At 41.7% G+C, this 20,980-nt stretch overlaps 1 protein-coding gene across 10 annotated transcripts in view; it reads left to right on the forward strand.

The window, feature by feature from the left end:
- LOC101737442 (talin-1) overlaps nt 1-20,980 on the forward strand; it is a 123,375-nt gene that overhangs the window by 85,402 nt on the left and 16,993 nt on the right. For 8 of the 10 annotated variants that reach the window (XM_038016894.2, XM_038016914.2, XM_038016906.2 and 5 more), the window contains exons 40-51: nt 584-727; nt 805-938; nt 1,278-1,390; nt 1,812-1,970; nt 2,454-2,614; nt 7,482-7,584; nt 8,827-8,957; nt 9,899-10,031; nt 10,303-10,426; nt 11,000-11,164; nt 11,538-11,728; nt 12,259-13,977. In XM_038016894.2, coding sequence (XP_037872822.1) covers nt 584-727; nt 805-938; nt 1,278-1,390; nt 1,812-1,970; nt 2,454-2,614; nt 7,482-7,584; nt 8,827-8,957; nt 9,899-10,031; nt 10,303-10,426; nt 11,000-11,164; nt 11,538-11,728; nt 12,259-13,977 — 3,277 coding nt within the window. The remainder of the gene's footprint in view (nt 1-583; nt 728-804; nt 939-1,277; nt 1,391-1,811; nt 1,971-2,453; nt 2,615-7,481; nt 7,585-8,826; nt 8,958-9,898; nt 10,032-10,302; nt 10,427-10,999; nt 11,165-11,537; nt 11,729-12,258; nt 13,978-20,980) is intronic. The other 2 variants (XM_038016936.2, XM_038016945.2) reach the window with 1 other exon arrangement.

Raw genomic sequence — 20,980 nt, forward strand, 5'->3', positions numbered from 1 at the left:
ATTTACAGTAGGCGCGCGAGTTCATGTCCATCCTGAGGAATGCGGTAGTGCTGCGACACCTAGTTAATTATAGTAATGTCGATAATAACTACCGATTTAGTCAACAGCTGTCAATTTGGTTTAATGTAACTTAAGGTAATTTTGCAATTAATGAAATAAAATAAATGTGATAAGTAATTATTTGTTTATTTCTAATAGAGAAAAATATTTATTAAATTCCAATTCATTCACTATCAAAGACAACCGACAGATCAGAGTCGGAATCAGTATGTATCTTTTTTCAGTAGGTTTTTTTCTATCTGAACTTATTGGAAGCGGAGTAGTCAGCGGAGTAGTCATGGTTAAATAACACAATAGTGTTAGCGTAAATTTTCAATATCGATAAACTCAAGGACAACACTCGACGTCAGACAAATGCGGGGAGGCGGGCGGGGGCGGGGCGAGCTGTCCCCCGCGCGTCGCCTCTGGCTCCGATGAACATAAACACGCGCGCATACAGTAGTTTTATTATGACGTTATAATACTTGCTAAATTAATATCGAGCTTTGAAGTGGATCTGATTGGGGACCTCTTTCGCTCCCAGGAACATCATATCGGAGTCGTGCTCGATGCTGGAGGCGGCGGGGCAGCTGGTGCTGTCGCCGGAGGACCGGCCGCAGTGGCACGCGCTGGCCGCCCACAGCAAGACGCTCTCCGACACCATCAAGGCGCTGGTCGCCAACATACGGTACCCGCACGCACCACTCCATCCGCTGTCCAAGTCCCGAGCCGCGCCGTACTGACCGCCGACTGTTTGTGTCACAGGGAGAAGGCCCCCGGGCAGCGCGAGTGCGCGGCGGCCCTGGACACCCTCAACAAGCAGCTGCGGGAGCTGGACCACGCCGCCATCCAGGCCGTCGCCCAGGAGTTGGAGCCCCGGAAGGCCAACACGCTGCAAGGTATTTATCACTGCCAACACGCACGCTCACTCACAAACTATTTAATTTACAAGAAAATAAAATGGTGTAGTGTGAGCAACACAAACCTTACGGTAACTGGTTTCCCTCTTCGTGATATGGGGATGCGGGACCACTTCTCCTAATTGACCAGGAATAAGAACATTGTCTGTGGGAGACACCGGATCTTTGAATTGGTTCCTAAACCAATAACTGTTCAGTGGATACACTTGTGACGAGCAGCGTGACGTGCGCGCGTGTAAGAAGGCAAGCCTCCTCGTCGGAGAAAATCTTCAACGTTAAGGATTTTAATTTGATTTTAAAAATGAATTATCCGTCCAGGTTACGCGGAGCAGATCGAGAACTGCTGCACGGAGATGCTGGAGCGTCTGGAGCCGCTGCGCGTCGCCGCCCGGGCCGAGGCCGAGAACCTGGGCCACTGCGTCAGGCAATACGTGCGTCAGCCGCGCCCACCACACACATTCCCGATCCTGCGGACAGAATGGAAAGCAGTCGACGTCGCCCCAAACACGTCATCTCGGATCCTCCCGATCCACTAACGGTGCTTTTAGGTACTGCAAGCACCGGTCACCGTTCTCGTCGAACCCGTCGCTTGCGACGAAGGGCTCGACGAGTAAATTAACCCATAGACACAGCCCACTGAGTTTCTCACCAGATCTTCTTAGCAGGTCGCGTTTCCGATCCGGTGGTAGATTCTGCGAAGCATGGCTCTAGGTTCGTGGTAGCAACATCGTCAGGCTTGAGCTCCGTGAGCTCACCTACTAATTAAGGTTACGCTAAAATAGCCTCTCAAGGCTATCAGCTTAGGTAGGAAAAAAAAAACCAGTGGAACAGTGGAATGCTTCTCGTCCCCAGGTGTCGTACTCGGAGCCGCTGGTGTCGGGCGCGGTGGGCGCGGCGTCCGGCGTGTCGGAGACAACGGAGCAGGCGGCGCTGCTGCAGCACGCGCGCACCGTGCTGGAGACCGCCGTGCTGCTGCTGCAGGCCGCCAGGGACGCCGCCGGGAACCCCAGGGTACAGTACACCGCCGGCTGACACCGAGCTCACAGCCCACCTGTGTTAAGTGGTTACTGGAGTCCATAGACATCTACAACGTAAATGCGCCACCCATCTTGAGACATCAGGATGGATGTAATATGCTCTGCGTAAACCCTGTCCCGCAGTCTCAATAACCACGACTGGGTTTCCGCCCGGTCCGGGGTAGGGCCCCAGTTGTGAGCGGCAGGAGTTTTTAGTGAGGTAAGACTCCCACATACCCCACCTGCCGTGCGGGTGGGGATCCGGTGATTTTCTCCCGTGGAAAAACCCACCTTGAGACATCAGTTCTAAGGTCTCAGTATAGTTACTACGGCTGCTCCACCCTTCAAACCGAAACGCATTACTGCTTCACGGCAGAAATAGGCAGGGCGGTGGTGCCTACCCGTGCGGACTCACAAGAGGTCCTACCACCAATAAAAACTTCTCTTATGCAATATTATAACGGGCGGTATGGTGCAGGCGGCGGCGGCGCACGGCGCGGTGGACGCGCAGGTGGTGCAGGCGCGCGAGTCGCTGCAGGAGCTGGCGGAGCGGGTGAGGCGGCTCAGCGCGCAGCACGGCGCCGTGGGCCCGCTGCTCGACACGCTGGCCCGCGCGCTCACCAGGCTCACGGAGCGCAGGTACGCCACCGCTGACGTGGACTTGTCCGCTGATCTATATATATATATATATATATATAAATCATACATATATATAAATCTATATATATATATATATATATATATAAATCACGTATCACGTTGTTTGTCCGCGATGGACTCCTAAACTACTTAACCGATTTCAACTTAAATTTGCACACCGTGTGCAGTTTGATCCAACTTGAAAGATAGGATGATTTTTATTTCGATTAATGGTCGCAATATTTATTAATTAACAATAAAATGATTTCTTATGTTGATCTTTGTTATTAATTGTAAGTTTCATAAGTCTAAAACAGAAGGCGCCTTAAATCAGTTTTTACAGACAATTGTAACACTGTTTGACATTGATATCTCATAGACGGCTCTGTGTTAAAAATACCAACATTTCGCATAAGCTACAGTTTGATGGCATAAACACGACGTGTTGCTGTGGCTAAAGTATAAGTGAAATATATTTCGTAGTTAAGCGCAATACAGTGAAACCCAATTGTTCTTACTTTGTCAATTTTTGGTATTAGCATAGCCGGCCGTGTGTTATTTAGAAAGAAAAACCTTAGCCACAGCAACGTGTGGCCGGGTCTGATAGTATATCTATATATACAAAAATTAATTGCTGGTCGTTAGTTTCGCTAAAACTCGAGAACGGCTGGACTGAGTTGGCTAATTTTGGTTTTGAATTATTTGTGGAAGTCCAGAGAAGTTTTAAAAGGTAGATAAATATGAAAATGCTCGGAATTAAATAAAAATAACAATTTTGTATTTCCTTTGATGTGTCCCACGTCGGACGGATTCCTTTTGTTTGTTTTAAGTTTATTTCATACAAAAGTTTAGGTCTTTTATTTATCGATTGAGGCACTAAGAAGTCTGCTGGGTCAGCTAGTTTGGTATAACTATATCGATGGTCCAACAATTTGAAAATGGTATTACTCGGTCACCGCTTCTTTCCTACTGGATTCAATCTCAATATTAGACGTCAAACAGCTGACGGTCCCGCGCCGCGTCAGCACCAGTGTAGTTCAGTGCCAAACCGACTATTCCTAGATTTTACGACCAGGTGGTGACATCATTCGCGATCAGAGAGACCTTGGGGAATCCAAACAAAACACACGCCTTTCTTATCGACGAGACTTTAGGCATATCTGGTCGTCAGAGAGCCGGGATGGGTCCACACAGGGACCCATCGATACATAGTGTTGGTGAACTGTACACCATCCGCACCGGCACCGGCCGGGCTCGAACCAGCGACGCGGTACACGGCTCGCTGCCGTTGAGTCACTACAGTTTTATCGGAAGCTATATTTAGTTACAAAATCAATCAACTCTATTTATACTCATGGTTAGATCACCATTTGAGTATAGCTTAGTTACAACGTCCACCTGACGCTCCGGACCGGACGGTCAACACTGATGTCGCGAACCTGAACTCTATGCTGCTTGATCAGTATGACATGCGTTAGTGTTATTACAACTCAATCTCTATTAATTATTTCAGTTCTTATTTGGGAGTTTAGATATCTGGTCATTCATTTATAACACGCAGCCATTGTTCAAAGTTCGAAAAAATAAAATTAAGGTTGATAAAAAAACATGCAGACTGGTGAGATCCTCTGTAATGATCGTAACCATCAATAGCAATTTATCGCAATTAATATAATAACACATTTTTCTAATAGTAAAACAGCAGTTATCTTTAACAATACTTGCTTGACTGCACGTATAGGAGATACATTTAATTTACGTACCGCGAAACGTCTCCATACATACATTTGTTTAACTCTCTTGTTTACCACCTACCCCGTTTAGAGCGATGTCCTAAAATACCAAGTAGCTTTTAGCGGCACGCAATGACTGCAGCGGTTTAATACGAATTGTCTCAGTGTCGTTGTGTGTTAGTGGGCGTTCGATCTTCGTAACGTTTGGCTTAGCGCCAAATTCAATGTCTGAACCAGATCAATATAAAGCGCGGGACACACGCGACTACGGATTTAAAGACAAAAATCTGTTTAATCTCGTATTTCAATTAATTTTGCAATTTGTCGGTTCGAGAATGCCGACGAATTGGACAAATTCAGATAATGTTTTTTTATTTTTTATTGCATAGATTGGTGGTCGAGCTCACAGTCCACCTGGTGTTCAGTGGTTACTGGAGCCATTAGACATCCACAACGTAAATGGGCCCACCTTGAGATATAAGCTCTAAGGTCTCAGGTATAGTTACAACGGCTGCCCCACCCTTCAAACCGAAACGCATTACTGCTTCACGGCAGAAATAGGCGGGGCGGTGGTACCTACCCGTGCGGACACACAAGAGGTTCTACCACCAGTAAAAAAATATAAAAAAAATATAAGATATAATTTCTACGCAAATCATATAGCGAGGCCTTCCTTTCCACATACTAGTTGTGCTTTTTTGAAAGCTAATGATTTTGCCCGCGGTGCGGTCGTGGCGGTGCGATCACGCATCGACTGGTGCTTTCGTAACGGCTACAAACATAAGTCAATTGTAAACACGCCCTAATTGTTCGTAAGGGTCATTGCTAATAATGGAATAGTTGTCTGTTTTAACGGATAAAACTTGAAATTGTGACGTGAAAATATATCTGTTACAAAACTAATATTTAAACGTGACTTTTGTAACATATTCCATATATACTTACTTATACATTTGTTATTATTGACGATTGTTAGTTATTATTAGCCACATTTTATTTTGATAAAATAATTAATATTACCGCCATGTGTTTCCTATTGCTAAATTTTTTTAAATAAAATTCCACGATGCTTAGGAATGATGCGCAATTTTATCAGCGAAAGATTATTTTGAATCGATCCAGAAGTATATATTCCTTAAATAAACCAGTAACCTGGTGGTGGTAGGTCGTCTTGTGAGTCCGCGCGGGTAGGTGCCACCGCCCTCCCTATTTCTGCCGTGAAGCAGTAATGCGTTTCGGTTTGAAGAGTGGGGCAGCCGTTGTACTATAAACACGGAGACCTTAGAACTCATGTCTCGACGTGGGTGGCGGCATTTACGCTGTAGATGTCTATGGGCTCCGTTAACTACTAAACATTAGGTGGGGTGTGAGTTCGTCAACCCACTTAAGCAAAAAAATAAATAAATATATCCCTTAAACATAATTGTTTACAATCAAACAATACCAAATAAGGTCAGTGACAGACCGCTATTCATACCCAGAGGTCTGACTGCCCGTAGCAGGGCAGTCAGACACTTACCTATACGGATGACACGGACAGAGCGATGCAGATTGCACTTGTTAATAACGTTAGCGGTAGATGCGTCTCGATCACGCAGGAGTCAGTCATCGTCGTCGCCCTAGACACGCGTGCATTAGACGTCTTCAGCTCTAACACTAGGAGCAGGCTTAGGGACCCCGGTAACCGTACTCGTCGAACTCGACAAAGAGTTCGACGCGCAATCTAACCCAGGCATCAGCCCGCTGAGTTTCTCGCAGGATCTTCTCAGCGGGTCGCGACTCCGATCCGGTAGTAGATTCATTCGCGAAGCAGTTGCTATTGAGTTGTTAGGTCTCTTTCGGAGTCCTTTCCAGTTTCACCTGCTTTCGGGCCACCAGTTCAAAACTAAAAAGCGTCTCAGTCCACCCCGGCGCGCGAGTCGTGAAGCGCGATTGATGTTTTAATTTAGTACAGCGCGTCGATCTCGCCGAGCCGAGCGCACTGCTTGTGTTGACGTCCGCTTGTTGTTACGAGTGTTGTAATGGAGAAATTAAGGCAGCTAAACTTGAAGACGCGGTGCGTTGTCGTTTTTACCTCATATCGTGTAGTGATCGTTATTCATGTAGGGACCACAAATGTCCCCATAGCAACTAAGGATTATATGCATGTGTTAGCGGTAATTATATTGCAATGATGCTACGTCAGTCTCGGGATTGTCGGGCTGTCGATAGCACCTTATAGTTGTAATCCTAATATACGTTAGTCACTTAACTGAAAACGTGTCTTATTAATCCTTGCCTGATAGTATCAACATTCATATTAAAAACTAGCTGTACCCGTCCGCTTCGCTGGGCATTTAAAATTAACAATATTATTTCTCACCCCCACAAAGATTCTCATCATTAACGCCCCCGCAACTGGTGTAGGGAGTCCAACACTCATATAAATATTAGCCTATCCATTAAGTACATGTGTTTTCTACATGGATACCAAGTTTCAAGTCAATCGGATGCACGGTTCAGTAGTTATAACGGAACATCCGTAAAAACCACTGTAGCTTTATATATTAGTATAGATTACCTGTAGTGCACTGTGAGCCCGGATAGAAAGGGCCAACTGAGAAGTCAAGGGTTTGAGTCAATGAAATGTCATAAAATTGATAATATCTAACCAAATTGTCATGAACCGCTAAAGCTAAAACACAGTGGAGGTTGATACAACAAAAAAATTGAACTAAAATTCATTGTAATTGTCTATATGCGCTCTTTTTCAAACAAGATGTGTAATAAGATTGTGTCCCTGTCGAACTGACGTTAATAAGCGACGGTAACAACTTACGATCGGGTGGGCGGGAAACTCGACAGTCCTCAAAGTACTAAAAAGTACCTAAAAGGACCTTTACGTGAGCTTACCTTAGTCTGAATGTGTATATAACATAATCTAAAAACGTGTGTCTAAAGCCCCTGGCGAAACGAAGATTTATGGTCACTACCCAGCAATGGTAACAACCCCAAGGAATTGGCATTACGGTTTTTAATGACTCCGCAATGGAAAGCGAAGTTGATATCGCGCGTCCATTGCCTCATAATTGCATTACATTGCGTGCTTTAGTTTCTTTTTAAACTGTAGTTATAATATTATGTTTTGTCAACAGAATGTCTCTGCTCAGCTCTTACGATGAATCAGATTCGTTTGTCGACTACCAGACAAGGATGGTCGGAGTCGCGAAGGAGATAGCGAGACTGGCCACTGACATGGTATGTTGATTGTCTTTGTCTTTGTAAAGGAAGGTTGAATAGAGAGTAACCCTCAGCGATGAGTCGAACTAGAAACGTCAAGTTTTTACCTTTTTTTTTATTGCTTATATGAGTGGACGAGCTCACAGACCATCTGATGTTAAATGGTTACTGGAGCCCATAGACATCTACAACATAAATGCGCCACCCACCTTGAGATAAAAGTTGTAAGGTCTCAGTATAGTTACAACGGCTGCCCCACCCTTCAAACCGAAACGCATTACTGCTTCACGGCAGAAATGGGCGGGGTGGTGGTACCTACCCGTGCGGACTCCCAAGAGGTCCTACCACCAGTATAATACCTTTCGACAGCTTCGCCAAGCATTATTGTAATTCTCTGGGTGGCTCGACAACCACACGGCTCATTTGATGTTAATAATAATAATAATTGAATTTATTTACTCCACAATACAAATACAAATAACTTTTCTAAAAATTCTAATTCTAAGTGGGCGCCACCAACCTTTACATTTTCTATGTTCTTTTCATTTGCTTCTTTATTTTTTGGCTCCCGCACGGATTGTGCATTAGCCAGCGTCAAGTAATAACATTTTTATAATTCGCCGTTTTAATTATTTACAATTTATGAATAATAAAAAACGTAAGAAACTCAAATTAATCAACTGACATGAAATTAAATGAAATAAGATGAGATGATATAGGATGAAATATAATCTCAGTAAAATGGTGGTCATTTGCTGAAACTTTTTCAATGGACTTTTTGGAGGATCCCGAGAAGCTACAGTTAATAAACCACCGTTATTACACATTTAAACTTGAAGAAAAACTAAATAGACAAATAGACAAAATAAAACAATTCACACCTCGCGTTTTCGCTAAAAAGTCCATATCGACGCTTGAAAGGCAAACGTGACTAAGCGACAATAACTGCTTTGTACATAAATGATAGGCAATAACCATATTCGATGCGCAAAAAAATATATTTCTAGGTCTATTAAAATAATTTTAATCCTACAGCTAGATTCGTTAAAATAGATATTTTTTTCAGGTATTTCTTATGTATATTTCAAATTAATTTTCTACTGTAAAGTTCACGCGTTGTCGCTTAGTCACGTTTGCCTTTCAAGCGTCGATATGTTGTCTCGAAAGTTAATTAAATGTCGTTGAAGAGTTTGTGAGTTGTAGCGGATAGATGGCGCCACAGCAGACGCAGTAGGGTAACGTAGTTTTGCGTTGATACAGACGGCCAAGGCGGCGACGGAGCCCGGGCGGCTGGTGGAGCTCGGCAACGAGATGTGCGGCAAGTACGAGCAGCTCGCGCAGGACAGCGTCGGCGCCTCCGCCACCACGCCCAGCGGGGACGTCGCCAACAGGTCGACCAGCCCGTCCTACAGTGTCAACTAGACGATGATCGAGCTTTGCTCGTTTTTAAGCTATTGCATAGATTATATCGCGGGCCTTGAGCGCGTCTTGAGAGCGGAATCATGAAATTCCGTAACGAAAAAAACCTTCCACCCCTCACTCCGCCTACCATGTAGCTCGCGTTCAACACATTCACACGTTGCGCTTGTGTAGTGTTTGTGAATAAGCGCGTGGCGTGACGTCACACTGCATGCGCATCATGAAAAGTCTGTCCATCTCTCTCTCGCACGGTCTAGCTTATGAGTGTGAAGGGGACAGTTAAGGTTTTGCTTTTATTAATGTTTAATATAGAGTGGTCTTGTTTTATTATTGTTTTAATATTAAATTATCATTGTCTAATTATAATTGCATAAGTTGATAAAAAATGCTATGCAATAGCTTTACCGCCGCAGTTCCCGAGTGCAATAGGTTTTTTTTTTTTTTGATAAATTGTGTTTTTTACAAATTATATTTAAATACGAATTACATATTGATAAAATGATGAAATATTCCAAGATCGTTTAGGCATTTTTAAGTGGCTTCGGGCGGATTAACAACGCCATCTGCTGAAATAGCTTTAGTGTTATTGTGTCTTTAAAGCAGTCAGTTGCTCTCAATTATGAAAAATAGTATTATTATTCGCCAATAGATGTCGGGAAGAGTCATAAAGTTGATTATCGATAAAATTGATTCTTGAAAACACGAATAAAACAACATTTTCTGAAAATAAATCGTAGCTAGCTAATCGTATTCATCGCCCCCGAAATCCCCTGTATACTAAATTTCATAGAAATCGTTGGAGCCGTCTCCAAGATTCAGATTATATATAATATATATACAAGAATTGCTCGTTTAAAGGTATAAGATACTTCTGGCGTGGTGGCAGTACTTAATGTATGCCTTTCGTGTCCAGGATCCGATCAGCGGTGGTGGAGCTGGGCGAGAGCATATCAGAGCTGATCAAGGCGGGGGGACACTGCCGCCTGTCCGCCATCGCGCAGAACCAGCGCGCCGTCGCCGACAGCGCCAAGCTCGTCAACGAAAGGGTACGTGTGTGATAACCCCCCCCCCTCATACTACCTGGAGCCACTGCGGTCATCCACAGTGCGTTTCCAGAGGTCTTTTTTGCCACGTACCATCCGGCTATGGAATGAGCTCCCCTCCACGGTGTTTCCCAAGCGCTACGACATGTCCTTATTCAAACGAGGCTTGTGGAGAGTGTGGGCTCTGCACCTAGCATTGCTGAAGTCCATGGGCGACGGTAACATAGTGGCGCGTGGTACTCCGGACCTCGTGGTATACAGGTTCCCTCCGCAGGTGGTGTCGGTGCTGAGCGGGCTGCAGGCGGGCTCCCGCGGCACGCAGGCCTGCATCCACGCCGCCGCCACCATCAGCGCCATCATCGGAGACCTGGACACCACCATACTGTTCGCCAGCGCCGGTATGCCTATCGGTGTTTTGTTATTTTGTGACATCTTACCTATTGTACCCCAATTATAAAGCTCTGGAGTTAACTGTATTTTGATAACTTGTGTAACAACGTACAAGATTATAAAATATATTTTACACTATTTTCAATTGTAAAATTTATTTTCTATTTTTTAGTTGAATTTTCTATAAAAGCGTATTTTTAAAACTATTAAGTACTTTAACATCAATTCCTCTCTTATCGACTATAGATAAAAATTATATAAATTGACAAAAATTTTATTTTGCAAATTGAATAATGGAATAGTCTTATCAAATTAGTGTATTGTCATCGATTCTCGATAAATCTACAAAGTTTGAATGAAATCTGGCCGTTTAAGGTGGGTCAAAATCGCGTCTAAAGGGACAAACATACAAACATACATACAAGTGAAGCTAATATAAAACGTGTAAAAACTCACAAGAATATATAGAAAAAAGTAAAAATTAATTATTTAGGAATCAAAACCTGTCTACATTTATGCAAATCCTCAGCAGCGCCTTAGATTTAAAACCGGACGTAATTAATTATGCTGTACTCGTCCAGGAACTCTTCAATCTGACAAGGAGTCGGACACGTTCTCCGACCACCGCGAGAACATCCTGAAGACGGCCAAGGCGCTGGTGGAGGACACCAAGACCCTCGTGGGCGGAGCGGCCGGCACCCAGGAGCAGCTGGCCGACGCCGCGCAGAACGCCGTCACCACTATAGGTGAGGGCAACACGCTCTTAATGATATATTGATTCCTTTACCATTTTGTTCGGGGTCTTTGGTCCGCATGGACATTTTTTTTGATGTTGCTTACATGTGTGGACATGTGGCTCACAGCCCACCTGGTGTTAAGTGGTTACTGGAGCCCATAGACATCTACAACGTAAATGGGCCTTGAGATATAAGTTCTAAGGTCCCAGTATAGTTATAACGGCTGCCCCACCCATCAAGCCGAAACGCATTACTGCTTCACGGCAGAAATAGGCGGGGCGGTGGTACCTATCCGCGCGGACTCACAAGAGGTCCTACCATCAGTAATTACGCAAATTATTGTTCTGAAATGATTGCTTGATAAATAGTGGTCTGTCCTTAGTGCAACTGTGCGAGGTGGTGAAGCTGGGTGCCATGTCGCTAGGCTCGGGCAGCCCGGAGCCGCAGGTGCTGGTGCTGCACGCCGCGCGGGACGTGGCCGCGGCGCTGCGGGACCTGGCCGCCGCCACCACCGCCGCCAGCGGCAAGCCCGGCCTCGGCGCCGACATGCAGCGCCTCAAGCACGCCGCCAAGGTAACCACCCGCCTGGCGCCTCCGAGGGCTCGGTCCCGGCAAGGACCAGGGGGGGACCGCTGACACTTCAGCCTGGTGTCTCCGCTTGGCTCGATGGTAACCCTGGAGTTCGGTCCCCGAGCGGAACAGTGGGGGGGGACAGTGTAGGTAAATAGGTTGTAATGTGCAAATATGTGGGTAGAAACCAATTTTCAAATGTCGTTTTATAAGAAGATAAATAAAATATTTTTATAGAGCCGGTTCGACTACAATCAATGTTAGTGTTCGTCCGGGACACGTTTTGATCCGAGCTGTACATAGTGTTCGTTCAGCTACATCGCTGTTGCTAAATGTTTTCATTTCGCTCGTGACTACAGATAAATTCGCTCTTATTGAATCATTCCATAAGATATCTATCTATTTATGTCTTGTTTTGTTTGTCATTATGCCTCGTCTGTCCGAGTCATAGTAGAGCGCAGGCGTAGTTGATGTCGGGACAGTGTGCGCGTCAATATTGGACTCTGTGGCACTAATGTGAATGTTTCCGCTAGCGGCCGCCAGCCCCGCGGCGGCGCTGCAGCGCGCCCGGCAATAGCAACACGTTCCCGGGACAAAAGCGCAGATCACTTAACGGGAGAAACGACTACAACTCTTGCGATTCCGAAACCGATTTGTTCCAATCCGACCAGGAGGAGGAGCTGGTCAAGCTCCTGGACTACTCCAGCCAGGACGACGACGTGTCCCCGACCATATTCCACGACGACTGTGAGGAGATCGTCGCCTACATAGAGAGCCGCATGCGCCGCCCCACCAGGACCCCAGAGGACGAGGGCCTCAACGAGCGGTACAACGCGGCCGCCAGGTACAGCATCGTCGACATGGACTGGCGCGTGCTCAAGTACGGAGAGAACATCCTGCTGGGGGAGGTCAAGAAGCTGCTCGACCTGTGTCTCCAGCTCAGCGATCGAAATGACAGCAGACGCAAGGATGAGAGTTTGCAGCGCCTGCGGGCCAGCACCCAGCTGGACACGGAGATGCACACGCTCTCGCGGGTCATTGAGCACCTCGACTCGGAAGCGGAGGCCAGTACAGCCCCGGCGGCGACGGTGCCAGCGAAAAAACCCAAACTGACCGACGAACCTAAACTAAAAAGTCCGGTTTTCAAAATCAAAAAAGTCAAACCTATAAACATATGCTCCATCAAGAACAGTCCCGAACGGGAGATGATACTGACTCCTCAAGAACCAAGAGGATCTACCGAGATCTTCATCACGCCTGAAGCCAAATCGGCTCCGACAGCTGATCCGATCAAAGCTAAAGTTGAGTTTTGGAAGCTGTTCAAAGACGACACGGAATGGTGGAAGGCTCTAGCCAAGAGAAACTTGGAGAAGATGGAAGAGTCCCGCCGCGAGCTGCAGAGGTTCAGCGGACACGAGCTCGTTCTCGAAGAGATAAAGATGGAAAGAGACAAATACGAGAAAGAGAAGACACGCCTGCAGACCTTCATCGATGAAGTGGACACCTCGATACAGAAAAAACGGGATCTAGAGTACGACCAAAAATACGAGGAGATGGTCTTAAAATTAATCGAATTTGCGAAAAAGGACTTTATCTACAAGGGCTTTGATCCTTTAATCGAGCGACTGAAAGCTTTGGCGAACGTCCATGTCGAGGGACGCAAACGGAAAGTCGTCAATATAGAAGACATCCTGAACGTATACACGCAAATTGACATCACAAAATACACATACGAGGAATTGTGTCTCTTAGAGAAGTATTATAAGGAAATCATAAGGAAATACACGCAAGAGTACCACGGTAAAGACAGTCTAGAAGCAGGCGACACCCGCATCTACCACAAGAACGTGGTCCTCAACGTGAACACAACGAACAACTTGACCAAAAGCGTCAAGACCAGCGGCGACACTCTGAAGCGGAGTCACAGAAACATGGAGATATTCGACCTGACCAGGACGTACCCTCAAGAGTATTACGCGAACAACTGGTGGTCTATTTATGAAGACATCCTCAAAAACAGGGAAAACCAATTCGGGACTATCGATAACTGGTGGAGTTTCTACGAAGCCATATTGAATAAGGAGAGCACGTCGCAAGAAGATCTGAACAGGCTCCGAGCTGTGGTCCAGTACAGGAATAGTCTGAGGAAGAGACCTCACAGCAGGGCGGAGGAGCAGTTGAGGATGCTGGACGAAATACATAACAATCGGTTTCGGGAGGTCGAAGACGTGCAAGAGAAAAAGGACGAATCGGTCAGATATTAAATCAATTGTAATCGTTATAATATCATCGATTTTATAGTCGTTTCGTGGTGCAGTAAAATCGATTTTAACTGACTTGTCGGCAACGAACCGGCAATTACAATTAGGTAGTTTTCCAATTACAGAGCATAATGCGACTCAGTGACGCACAACGCCGAATTATGCTGAAGCTTAATTGGAACGTGAATTAGTTTTCAAATGCATCAGCAGAGTGCGCTAAGTTAGCACAGTTTTAATTAACATTGATTTGTAGGCAGCGGCTTGGCTCTGCCCCTGGCATTGCTGAAGTCCATGGGCGACGGTAACCACTTACCATCAGGTGGGCCGTATGCCCGTCTGCCTACAAAGGCAATAAAAAAAAAAAATATTATTACTAAGAAACTACGACGAAACGAAAGCCTTACAAATTTTTTCAACATTAAATAATATTACTAACGATAATATAAACAAAATGCCAATCAATGCCAACTTAAAGAAAAAACACTTGTCAATTTTCTGTCACTGAGTCGGTATCGATTGCGAGTATCACGCGAGAGCAGTACTCTTGAGAGTGCTCGATTGTGCTTCGAGTTGCTGTAGTTGGAACATTCAACGTTGAGCATTATGCCGCATAATATTTTTCTCTAGTGTTTTTAATTTGTTTATATTGGTGAGGACTTTTAATTGGCTTTTTGTTTCTATTATTTGTTATATTATTATACTTTGTTAGTTGGCTGTTGGTTCTCCTTGTATTAAATAAAAAAAAAAAAAAAATGCGCTCTTGTGCTGTCATTGGAAAACTACCTTAGTCGGGACGCCGGCGCCGCGCCACGCAACTTCTATGCGTAAATCGACCGTCTAACCCACAATAAGCGAACTAACGTAACGCGCGCATGGTGTTGTTCAACGGGGTTCAATTGTGTAACGCCCTCGCTATCGTCATCGCATACGTCACGACTATGACGTCACATTCATTCGCGACTCGAACGCGGCTTAAATGAGTCGTCTATTATCAAAGCCGGCAATCTGACTTTTGGACAATTATTGGTAAATCAGAAAAACGGCAGTCACAAAACTCTTCGGAACGACATCTTAGATAAATAACAGGTTAAGTATTAACCTTTATTTAATGCAGGTTTTGAACCGTATTCTTTGAAGGAGACGATTATATTCAAATAAATCTGTATTGACATATCAATTTTTTTTTTTTTGTCCAAATGCATTGGGTGCCCCCTTTGATAATAGACGACTCAAATATAAAACGGGATTTCAATCGCGCCACTATCGAAAGTCTTTTGCTCCACATCTTTGTTGAGCTGTGAGAGAAATCGCCTTGGTCGATTTGCATTTATGGCAAGTTTTTTGGTTCAATAAATCCCATTTTATATGAAAGCCAACACGATTCTGATACTCGCTCTTTCGCGGTTCGAACACATAATTTTCGAATTAAATGGGACTTGCAAATAATCATTTTCTTAACCTCGAAAGAATTCTTCTCTGATAGTCTAAGGTGCATTAGTACGAGATGAATACCGCAAAATTTCAATTATAAATTTGCAAATTAAAATCATCTTTTTCCGATATTAAGCGTGTTGTTCTATCAGTTCTTAGAACGCCATCACGAGTGTGTTTGACAATTACCCCCCTTCATATGTTTAAAGCATTCTATACTTATAACAATTGCAATAGAGTTGATTCTGAACTGACACTGTTTTGCACGTTGTGTTGTTTTTTCTTTTGCATTCGTTCTGTGATACTTATTGGTTTTGCACTTGATGTTTTAACTGTACGTATAGTTTTTTTTTTTTAATTATAATATCGTATCAAAGATAATTTTTGATTGGCGCACTCTGAGGCGGTGGCAGTGGTAGCACTCAACAATAATCGCGGGGCGCGTTATAGGGCTTTGCATTATGGCTGTTGACGTCATTTTGACAGTGTTAATGACATTGAAGATCACCACAAGAGAAGCTTACAAAATGGTTTCCCTTCAACCTTTAGATGTAGTAAAATAGTGTCAATTTTATATCAACTTTAGTAATTCAATTGAAACACAAACCACATGTATATTTTTGTTATTGAAATGCTTTAAACAGGTATATTCATGTCGCTCAGAAACATCATATTTTATTATCATAATGTACGTAGCTGTGGTGTGGTCCAGTGGCTCGATGTCGACACTGGCCCACGGGGTCCAGTGAGCGACGACCACAGCATCTCTCTGTGAAAATAGTGTCTCTCATTTCATATAAATGATAGGAAATATATCTACCATTATCATAATATCAATTTTAGTTATCAATCTCTTAGATGCTCATATTATTAGCTTTACGTGTTCGGTATTTATGGTACTATGAAACAAATATGATATTGTGGGTTTCTTAATCGTGTGACATAGGAATTGACATGTATAATGTTATTGTCAAACGGTTAAAAGTGTTATAATACTTCAACACTGTCAGCCAATGTTGGTGTTGGTTATGTACCTAAATACTGAACACGTCGTCCCATGACGTTAGTATATTTTATTATCAAGGCGTTTTCATTATAAATAATGTACATTTTAACTGATAAACTTATTGTGTACAAGTAAGTTCAGGACTATTAAAAAGTTTACACAAAAAATATATGGATACATATTATAATAAAAGTGTTAACTGTGATTTTAAATTAAATTATTTTAATGTTTTCTTCTTTAATTTTTTATAATTTGATGAATTTGATCTTGTAATTAAGTCTTTAATTATTGAAAAAATCTGATATCATTTCGCCTAACGATATTCTATGTCAGTCTAAAAAACCTAATTGAAATGTTAAGTAAAATAAACGGACGAATTATTTAATTAATATTTATTGTGTTGTAATAATACGTATGTATTACTTGATTGTAAAAAGAATTATAATGAATAAGTTATCTATTTGAATAAAAATAAAAACCGCCTTGAATGTCGATAGGTCTGACTCGTTCACGCGCGTACCTTTAGAAAGGGACAACGATAGTGACGCTCCATCGCTTCAGGCTTTCGTCACTTTTTAACGTTAATTGAAATTTGGTAAACACTTATGAAGAACACATTAGATGACTTGTTTGAACAAGATACGAGAAACTTCACTCTCGCGTTTTTTTGTCAATAGAAGTTGTTGTGTAAACAAGGTTTGTTGAATTAAATTTATTCCCAGAAAACTAAACTGGGGCGCTGTTCTGGATGCTGGAGTTTGAGACACACGGACACACGCACAAGTTGAATAGCAAAATTTGCGAAAAACAGTTTATTTTGAATTAAATAGACTTTTTTTAATATTGCGCTCGCGGTGCCAGAACGTCGACTCAGTTCTTTTCTTCGCCCGCTAGGAGGCGCGTTACATTTCTTCATTATGCCGATAGATGGCGTGGATTAGGACAAGGGAATTTTAGTCGGTTCCCTAACAGAAGTTAATTGTTGTGAACCGGGATCTATTGACACTGCTACCCTGCCTAGTGACTAGGGACGAAGCTAATTTGTTAGCGTGTGTATGTGAAAGTGTTTCTACATAAGTGTTTCTCACATTTCGACTAACGTTATTTACAAATACACAATACAATAAGTGAGAAACTAAAATTGCGCTAGCTTATTTTGACGCTCCGCTGTGTTGCGCTTCGTAGCTCAATGTTACGCTAAAGCACAATTTTGCGTTACACTCTGTCATACTCATGGAGTTAATAAGTACCTACAACTGGAGTGCTGTCTAATGCCGAGAAATCGGTCTCGAAAGAGAATACTTTTTGGTCGCGGTGTCCTTGTCTAATGTGGTGACCATATATAATTTAATTATAGGACAAAATTATACACATGCATAAGTTTTGAATTTACCTTAAGTAATTCTGTGTAACCCTATGTAAATACAAAACACGTGCTTGCAACCTTTTATTTATGTAAATTCAATTCTAAACATTGCTTCGTCGTCATGGTGACTTTTTTTCGACGGTTTTTTTTGGAAATTGCTGCGTTGTCGAAAATCTAGCACTGAGTTTTATTACAAACATCATTACCTCAGTTCTATTACTTAAACTTCCTCAAACTCGTGTTTAACGTCCGAATACTCAACCGCGACTTAAATAATATATTATGTTGAACTTAATTACGCAATTCCTACTTTAATGTACTGGCTAAGTGGGCCGTGCAAATTAATATTTGACACACTGAGTGAGACACTGCAACACACATGGTCTGCGCGTATCGGGTGCTCTTTTCCTACATTCACATCTTCAATTGATTTAAAATTGTTTGTATTTTTACTTCTGTGCTATTTTAATGACACGTGTATATTAAGTCTACTAGTTACATTTTAGGAAATAAAACACAATGGGTAATAAAATGAAATGAACTGAAATTCATTTATTTGTTATATGTAGACAATTAAATAACTCTTAAATGACAAGTCAATACACATAACACGATACACATAGTACTTGATCTCTATTTACAAAATATTGGTTATACATATTATTATTATTAAGTTCAGTTAATTTTCTGTAGTCTTATAATATAACATTTCCTCTATTTTAAGTAAATTCTTTTTTTTCAACGAAATACATAATTTATTTTAATCAATATCTAAGTGGACCATGAGTATCATTAAAATTTCGCAATTTAAATTTCAATTCAATTAAAAATCGCCATTTTTCTTTAATAAATCTAAAATCGACTTTATATTTACAATCACTATTTCGCGACTTTTAAGTTTTTGTTTCAATACCTTAACATCTTGTCGTAATTTTGCTTTTCTCGGGGTATTTTTTATTTCTTGCGTTTGAGTACTTGATTCTTCTTGTTTGACCTTTATATAGGACATTTTCCAGAAATTCCAACGTCATATTTACTAGAAGATCCTACTCGTTCGCTTAACGTCAGGCAAATGATATACATGCTTCCGTGCGACGCTATTCAATACAATAAAAAAAGTTCAAAAAATACCACGTGATGGCTCTTATAATATGAAAAATACATTGCAAAATTATAGTTTTCACGATTGTTTTTTCAAATTTAGTATATGACATAGATTAAGTACAATTTACAAGACAAATGGTATTAAATATTATAATGAGAAAAAATATCTCACATTTTAAAAATATATGCTCACACTAGTAAAAATTTATCAATGAATCTGACATATGGAAGGATATTCCACAAACTGGAGACGATTCTCGCTTAAAACCACTTACATTAAAAGTGTTCACCATGATTACACGGAAACTTTCACGATTTTCGAAAAAAAAACAAGCCACAAACTGTATCAGTGCCATTTTAACTTCGCACTACAAACGTAAATAGACGCCATTTTTCTTTTAATCCATTCATAGCTCTTTTTCGGTGATGCCAACAATTAATCTGGCTTCCCACCAAATTCAACATGAAAACCATCAGAAATCTACGTACCTACCATTAAATTTTCCATTAAACAGAGTTCTTATTAACATAGAACAATAATTTTTTTGTTAATAAGCTTTATTAATATATGATGTTCTATTAAAAATCAATATATATCATATAATCAATACTTCTTATATAATTGGAGTTTACTCCTTTAGAATCGATTTACATATATAGGCCCGGGGTATGAAAATTATGGGGACCAAAATCGTACTAGCATGTCACACGAAATGCGTTATGCGCCTGATTGCGCATGTCACACGAAATGCGTTATCGCAGGTGACGCCGGGCTGCTGCGCCGGCAGTCCGCCACAAAGCCTCGTACTGATCGCGCGTTTCTCTCATTATTGTATTTTCATATATTTGTTAGTCGTTTGTTTTGTGTCTCGTTAATTTGTTAATAATCTGTAGTGTATCGTGTTGTCGTAATATAGAACTATTTCTCGTATTGTTTCGTTTAATTTTTTATATCCAGTAAACTCCAGTCGTGCGTCGGAGCGGACACACACACTTTTTTTTTATTTTAATAAATTGTCATCATCAGAAACTAATTTCACCATAACTTTGTACGTTTATTTTGAACCAATTTAATTTTTGACGTTGATGGAAATTCTAAATTCTCGCAACATTTTCTAGTTAAGTTTAAGTCACTTCGTTTAAATAATATGTATTTAGATATATTATTGTCATAAAATGTTTAAAATCCTGTAAAGTGGATTGATTTTAAACTTTTCGATAATTTTCAACAACACCCAAGCTACTAAAAAATCCACTAACCACTAAAAGCCATTTTTGATAACGAAGACGGGGTCCAAATTCCGAGATTTTATGGAAAATCCTCTAAGCTAGCAACACTGCTTTTTGTTTGTAAAATGTGCGAGAGGGACACCACCACTTAATAATCATTCTCTTTTCAGACCGTTTTTCCTTACATCTTTTGCTATTTAAAAATAAACTTTAAGCCATAGAGATAAAACATATTTTTAGTTTTTATGTCAAACGAAGTAAGCACTCCAGTTAGAATAGTAACTCTATGGTCATACTAAACTAATGAATATTCTTAAACGATGATTGAAAATCGATTTTTTTTTTTAACTGGCAACTCTGCGTACATTTGACAGCGAAACGTCAACGTCATAAGCCATGTCACAGCTTCCAGAAGTCCAATATTGACAAACATAAAACTAGAAACTATATTATGTATTTATATATATTATTATCAACTGACTAAAATGTAGAGACCAGTTGTATAGTGTGTGTTCTGCAGCTAAGTTGGATTCCTTAAGACAACGCCTTCACTTTTCAAACATATTTGCCACTGCTGCAAAAGTAATACTCTGTTTAAATATTAAATTTAAGTTTTTCCATGCAAGGGTCTTTACATGGCTGGTCGGTTTTTCCATATGGTGTTTTTATACGAGAGCTTTATGGGTCACAATGAGGAGGGCATGTACGCTTTTGTCGTTCATCGGGTTTATAGCGGAAACTATTTTAGTTGGCAACTCCGAGCTTTTTTCAGTCGACCACTTTAAGCTTCTTTCCACATTTGATTTTTTTAAGTACTCGGTTTGGGTTTTTGATTATGTAAATGTTGTGTCGTGTTA

This window comes from Bombyx mori, chromosome 2 (genome assembly GCF_030269925.1).
Source record: "Bombyx mori chromosome 2, ASM3026992v2".
Lineage (NCBI taxonomy): Eukaryota > Metazoa > Arthropoda > Insecta > Lepidoptera > Bombycidae > Bombyx > Bombyx mori.